Genomic DNA, 7,232 nt, shown 5'->3' with positions numbered 1-7,232 from the left:
AACAAAGAGGCACTAGCGGTGGCTCCACCTTACACTTATCATAAAAGGATGAAAGGAGAGCTTAGCAAGATTTGTGTTCCTTGATAGATATTATAAGACACTAAAGATGGCTCAAAGAGATTTTAAAGCAAGACTCAATGACTGTCCCCATGCAAGTTTTAAAGAATCCATAGCCAAGTCTAGTACAACAATGTGTAGAAAATTCTATGGGAGCAAGCCTAGATAATCCATAGCCAAGGCTACTTTTAGTTGTATATACAAAAAAAGAGAGGGGCTTCGAGAGCTCCCAAAGCTCCTCTCAATACTCCATCCCTATGTTGTCTGAGACACAGAGAGAGAGAGAGAGAGAGAGAGAGAGAGAGAGAGAGAGAGAGAGAGAGAGAGAGAGTAAAGCTGTGGAATATCAAAAGGCAGGACAATGTGATCATGTTCTCAGATGCCGCTCTTTTCTACAAGGAAAACAAAAGTTGCCAAATTAAGTGTTTTTAGACTATTGACTATTTAAAAAAAGGGCTATACAATCAAACATAGCTTTGCAATGCGGGACTGTGGCTGTTTTGCCGTTGACTTCCATGGTTGACTTCCATGGCCGTTTCTCCTCACTCATTGATTTGGCAGTGAGTGGGCATCAATCCACTCTTTTCCAATGGTAATTTGGCCTTGGAGTGCTCCTGCATCTATGACATGAAATTTGCACTCTAGCCGGTTATTTGCTATAGATATTTTAGGAATGAAATACCCAACACTCATTAAACGCATTTCATGTGAAATTTGAATGTAAGTGTTTTATAGTGTAAGTGTGGGATTTCCAAGAGTGTTCCATGCCTCTAAAAATATAAGATTGGTGTGGACCATAGGGTAGATGTGGGCTTGCCACCTTTGTAAATCATTCTCAGCCAGGAGTCCAATCCATATTCTTGGTGGGTTGAGTTCTGCTGGTGGAAGTTCAGGGGCGGTGGAAGACTTACTAGTTATTGTGGTGTGGGGAGTGTGAGAGTACCCTTGGTGGAAGCAATTGGTGTAGGCAAAGGATTAGATTCAATGCACTCCCGTCCCAGAGAATCATCGTTACCTTGCCCTAGGGAAGCTTGAGGGTAGCTGTGTTGATTGTACTTGTAGCATTCTGGACCCAGCTTCCTCCAAGGATGACTGTTTCACGTGTCTCACCTGTGGGAACCACATAAAACTGTCAGTGGAGTTGATTGTACTTGTAGCATTCTGGACCCAGCTTCCTCCAAGGATGACTCTTTCACGTGTCTCATCTGTGGGAAACACATAAAACTTACAAGCCAATGGGTTAAAGACAATATGTATAGTTTGTGTAAAAGACCCAAGGCTTTGTATACGTTATCCACTAGGCAGTTGAATTTTGGCATGGGCATTGTGATGAGATGGTTTGCCTAGGGAGACCCATGTTTCCCATGGTAAAAGATTGTGGCTAGCTATGGGAGACACCAAGGCACATTCTCGTTCGTATTTCTACCTAAGGAAAAATCTATCCAGACCCTAAGGGTGGTTGTGTCGTGTTGGGGAGCTATGCTTACACTTAGGGTGTTAAGCTAGGCAAGGGCCTTGTAGGGTTCATGAAGGTATTGGCCGGTTGGGAGCCCAAATTGCATGCTGAGTTTGCGATCTGGGATGGTATCAAGTGTAGTTGGGATTTTCATCCAGTCGTGGTCGACTTCATCACACTATTGACAGAAGCGACCGTGTATGGCACCCGCGCATCATCAAGGGCTTGAGGACAAGCATCGCAAACAAAAAGATCGTCGCTCTTGGCAGTGGTAACAAAATTGTCGACGAAGGGACCTCTGACCATGGGATGTGAGTGACATGAGTCCCTTTGCAGAGGTAGACATGATTTGTGTCCCAGTCATGGATCCTTGCCATCTAGCTTCTCCTAGACCCCACCAAACTCCTCTCTTGACTACACTAAACATTACCACCAAGCTCTATCCAATACTTAACCATGCCACCCACTTCCTCCCACATTATAGAGCTTGCCACATTTTTCAATCTTTTGGAATAAATGTGAACATCACACAATTTTAATCGACCCCACGATGGTTGAAAGCGTGCTAATGTAGGGGAAAAGCAAGAAGAAGTCTGGTCTTTTGTGGTGGATTTGCAGTACCTTGCTGTGTGCGCGTGACTCAGTGTGTGACTATGCCTCATGTGGTGGTGGTGCCATTTCCTGCGCAAGGCCATATAACCCCTCTAATGGAGCTCTCCACGAAGCTAGCCCGCGAAGAGGGCTTCACCATCACCTTCGTCAATACCACCCACAACCACGAGCGTCTCCTGCTAAGCGGCAACACGGACGGGCTTCCGCCCAACATAAGGCTAGCGGCCATATCGGACGGCCTCCCGCGTGACCACCCGCGATTGGCCTCGGTAGTGGAGTTCTGCAAGGCTGTAACAACCTCCATGGCCACCTCCTTGATCGATTTTCTTCTGGGTAGAGGTGATGATGAGGCGAGAGGGCTAAGCAAGCCCCCTGTCACATGCCTCGTGTGTGACCTCGCCCTTCCTTTTGGTCAAGAGGTTGCCGATGCTTGTAACCTGCCCAGAGTTGCCTTCTGGACTAAGTGTGCAAGTTACTTTGCGGCTGTGCAGCTCTTCTGCAAAGGGATCTGGCCCCCTAAGAGGTACTGCTTGATTCTTTTTTGTGAATTAATTGAATTTGTCTAAACAATAAATAACGGATTCCCCTTTGCAATGTTTGTTTTTTTTTTTTTTGATTTACTAAAATAATGGGGGTCCCTGTAGATCCTTTTTTTGGCCCTCTTTGAAGCAAATCTAGGGTAAACCTGCATGTTGCATCACATCTTAGTTCTCACACTCCGGGTGCTTGCAGTGTGGAGCCTCTAGACAACCATGTATCATCAGACCTAAGTTCTCACATCCCGGGTGCTGCACCCATAAAACCTAGCGACATGAGCGCCTTTCTCCTTCATGGTGATCCTTCAAACTTCATGTTTGACTTCTTGACAAGCCCCATTGCTGGTGTGGGTAAAGCTGCTTGGATCCTACTCAATACATTTGCAGAACTGGAAGCTCCAGTAGTACATGCAATAGCAAAGGACCTCAAGATCACCACGATTGGCCCCGTGTTGCCGTGGGAATTTCTCAGTAATCCATCACATTTAAGAAGCACTAGTGCACTTTGGAGAGAGGAGCACGATTGCTTAGAATGGTTGGACAAGAAACCAGCCAAATCTGTGCTGTATATCTCATTTGGTAGCATTACCAGCTTGTCAGAGAAGCAATTACACGAGTTTGCTCTTGGGTTGGAGTCGAGTAAGCAATCCTTTCTATGGGTTGTGCGGCCTGATCTCATCTCCGGAAGCCTCACAGAGTTTCTAGAGGGTTTTTTGGATAGCATGAAGGAAAGGGCATTATGTGTGGCATGGGCTCCCCAGCTAAGGGTTTTGTCCCATGCAGCTGTGGGGGGTTTCTTGACTCATGGAGGCTGGAATTCTGTAGCAGAGGCCATTGCAGCTGGTGTGCCTATGCTAGGCTGGCCGTACTTTTCAGATCAGAAGTCCAATTGCAGGTGCATAGTTGATGGATGGAAGGTGGGGCTCCATTTGGAAGCAAATGAAGCTGGCTTAGTGATTAAAGAGGAGGTGGAGGGGAAGGTTCATTTGCTTATGGAAGAAGGCGGCAATGGTGTTTATTTGAGAGAGAGAGTGCGCTACCTTAGGGATGCTACAAGAAGAGCCCTTTCACAAGATGGCTCATCCCATCGCAACTGGGATGCCTTTGTTCAAGGCATCAAACTCCTGAAACCCTTTACATCTTCAATTTCAAGTAGCATTGCTGGCACACTAGAGACAAACCCACTGTAAATTATGTGCTCACTTCAAACTCATTCCAATTACAATTCCAATTACAATGCATCAATTCTAACCCATGTTGGTTCAAGTGCATCGAAGCCAAGGGTGGTATTATTGAATATAGGACTTTTAAAAGATCTTGTGTGCCTCATCAAGGCATCTTAAGATTAGACTAGACCTTCCTTTTCTATTCGCTTTTGTCTTGGTGTGGTTTATGGTAAGTAATAGGTTAGTTGTTCCTTGTCTATTACTTTCTTAAAATTTCATCTTTGCCTCATTTTACTTGCTCGGGGACATTTATATTGAACTATGCTTCTTCTTGTATAACCTTCTCCTTGCAATTAGTGCTTGGAAGTGGGAGCGTTGGGTAAACTTTCTCACTATTCAAATGGTTCTTCTTTAACATGAGCAGAAGCATTTCTTGCTTAAATGACAACACATGGACTTGCACGTGGTATTTCTTTGTAAAGGTTTGTTTATTGTGAAGTGAAATTCCTCGTCACAAAATCTACTTAGTTTGTTTCCTTTTTCTTTTAGTAGAAACTTCTCTTACTTTGGTGTGGCAGATGCTAGCTTTTTCCTTGATAGTTTCTTCATGCTTCCTATTTTACTTGATTGGGTGCTGTTGAGAAAGGCTAGTCTTTTCATCTTCATCACTTCTTGCTGATTCTAACTTCTAAGCAATAGGCTCTATGTTAAGGGTAGTTCACCCATCACAAGAATGAGAGCATGTGATGACAAGTGGGAGGTTGTTCAATGGTAGATATTTCCCATCCATTTTGAGCCTTATGCACCATCAACTTTTGGCATGGTCAAGCCCCTAATTTGATTGATATTTTCTGAATAGGATTCTCTCAATGTCCTGGTTTAGACTTCACACAATAAGAAGATTAATTATCTAACTTTACAGTTGATATGGCTTGAGTTTATTGAATTGATGCCTTTGTTTCTTCTTTTTTCAATCTTTTGTAATGTGTCCCGACTTTCCACAATATCTACACTTAGGTTGATAACCTGAACTTGAACTTACCTCAACAAACTCTCTTGAATCCTTAGGTTGGACCATAAGTAAGTCCAATTGGCTTGGTAGGAGTGTTTTATCTCATGTAGTAGCTATTATATGTGAAGTCTTTGTTGTAAGGCTGAAACTAGAGAGCCATGGGTGAAGCTCACTGTAGAAAGGGGGTGTCACGTGCACCCAGCACTAGGGTACATAGTGACACATTGGCAACATCATCAGTGCAACATTTGTAGGGTTGTAGTACCTTTTTTAGGAACATTTGTCGTACGCTGTGACCCCATTGTGAGCCCTCAGTCCAGGGACAGTCAGGCACGAGCTACATAGGCCAGTCTTCGAGCCATAGAGGTGAGAGTCGGTCCTTAACCCAGTTGGAGAATTCATCAAATAAGTGCATGTAGCAGTTAGCCGTAGTAGTAGGTGTGCATCAGAAGCATTGCATGCCTATGGGCCAGCCCATGGCTACAACAGCCTGTCCAAGGGTTGTTCACAACCCTGGACAGCATCTAGGGCCAACCGACAGCAGTAGGGAGCACCATGCTCCAGTCGGCCAGCAGAGGACATCACAGGCAGCAGGTTGGGGTCAATAAAGCAGTCGGCCAAGTAGATAAGGAGAGCCAAGACTACGCAGCATTAAATGTTTTTTTTTTTGGCATTATTTGTCCACAGCAAAACTGGCTGACCAGCAGCCTTTGTCCATATAAAAGCAAACGCTGATATTCAGCATATTGCATTCATCAACAGACAAGTCAACAAGCAGTTTTAGTCATCAAAATTCAGCATTCAGTTTTCCTACCTCTCTAGGCAAAACATTGAAGTTCTCTTCAGCATTCAACCAGCGTATGTGCAGTTCTATAGCTATCTTGGATTTGCATAAGTGGCCTCGAAGAGTTTTTTGCAGTGTCCTTGGATTGGTGGATTCTCAGCCAACGTATGGTCTTCGTCGTTCTTCCGTTGGGTAGTCTTAGATCTTGTTCTAAAGCATTGTACAACAGTTCTCCAAAGAAATAATATAAGCAAATACTCTTGCTTGTAGGGGGGCTTTAGTGGGTATTTGAGACCCAATACTGTGTCGTCTACTTTCTCTTCTAGTCTCTCTCTCTCTCTCTCTCTCTCTCTCTCTCTCTATACTCAATGAATGGATGCTAAAGATCTCACCAAAATAAAGGCTTGTTGTGCGTTACCATGATCAACCTTGGTGTATGTAACATTGGTATCAGAGCATCAATTGGTGACCCAATTCAGCTACCTAAAGAAGTGAGAGCATCTGGTGGATGGTAATATTGCGGTCCGGAAAAACCACCTAGGCCTCCACCATGTCGAGAGAGACATCGCATCAAGAAGAAAGCTAGGAGAAGTTATGGAGGCACAAAGCCTCCAAAGTGACACACTAAAAGAAAGTACGCTTCCGCCAAGCACAGAAGAGATCTTGAGAATAATTATGGAGCAAATAAATTCATTGAAGATGTAGCTTGCCGTAAAAAAAGAGAAGCCCAAAGGAGGTCTCCGAGATCTGGCAAAAATGTTTTTGAGATTGGTAGCAGTCAGCCTTAGTAGTAGGTGTGCATCAGAAGCATTAACAAAAGCATTGCATGCTTATGGGCCAGCCAAAAGGCCATCGCATGGCTACAACAGCCTGTCCAAGGGCTGTTCATAGCCCTGGATATCATCTAGCGCCAGCCGACAGCAGTAGCGAGCACCATGCTGAAGTTGCCCAGCAGAGGATATCACAGGCGGCAGGCCGGGGTCAATAAAGTAGTCGGCCAAGCAAAGAAAAGGATAGCCAAGACTGTGCGGAATTAAATGCTAGAAAGCGCAGCATTAAATGTTTTTTTTGCATTATTTGTCCACAGCAAAACTGGCTGATAGCCCTAAGACCGGCCGACCAGCATCCTTTGTCCATATAAAAGCAAACGTTGATATTCAGCATATTTCATTCATCAACAGAGACAAGTCAACAAGTAGGTTCAGTTATCAAAATTCAGCATTCAGTTTTCCTACCTCTCCAGCGTAGTCACATGGAATGTGGAATGGGAGCGGGAACGAGGTCTGATTTTGGAACATGGACGTTTGGACTCGGAACGGGAACGACACGTCATCATGAGAGAGAGAGAGAGAGAGAGAGTCTAAACTCTAAAGAGTAGAGAGAGTTAGTAGAGAGAGAGATTGCAAGATAGAAAATGTGGACATTTTGTAACTTCATAGCTATAGGAGTGAGGCCGTTCCATTCCACGCTCCCCACATACATCCGTTCCCTAAACGTGTCCATAAAGGTTGCTGATGCTTGTAACCTGCCCAAAGTTGCCTTCTGGACACGGTGTGCAAGGTACTTTGCAACTGTGAAACTCTTCTACAAAGGATGTGGCCCCATAAGA

General features: G+C 44.5%; 1 protein-coding gene across 1 annotated transcript; it reads left to right on the top strand.

Annotated features, from left to right (window-relative positions):
* The first annotated feature begins 2,077 nt into the window (after nt 1–2,077).
* Nucleotides 2,078–4,275, top strand: LOC147603443 (7-deoxyloganetin glucosyltransferase-like). The gene is made up of 2 exons (XM_086796724.1): nt 2,078–2,648; nt 2,858–4,275. The coding sequence occupies exons 1-2, from the start codon at nt 2,167–2,169 to the stop codon at nt 3,849–3,851; spliced, it is 1,476 nt and encodes a 491-aa protein (XP_086652850.1). The 5' UTR covers nt 2,078–2,166; the 3' UTR covers nt 3,852–4,275.
* The last annotated feature ends 2,957 nt before the right edge of the window (nt 4,276–7,232 follow it).

This window comes from Cibotium barometz, chromosome 64 (genome assembly GCF_041138505.1).
Source record: "Cibotium barometz isolate CiBa-2024 chromosome 64, ASM4113850v1, whole genome shotgun sequence".
NCBI classification, from domain to species: domain Eukaryota; kingdom Viridiplantae; phylum Streptophyta; class Polypodiopsida; order Cyatheales; family Cibotiaceae; genus Cibotium; species Cibotium barometz.
Note: the sequence above shows the minus strand (reverse complement) of the source record. Positions and strands in the feature narration are given on the sequence as shown.

Excerpts from the sequence above, each read along its gene's own strand:
- LOC147603443 (XM_086796724.1), top strand. The coding sequence starts at position 2,167 with ATGCCTCATGTGGTGGTGGTGCCATTTCCTGCGCAAGGCCATATAACC. Across the intron at positions 2,649-2,857 it reads GGGATCTGGCCCCCTAAGAG|TGTGGAGCCTCTAGACAACC; the intron begins GTACTGCTTGAT and ends GGGTGCTTGCAG.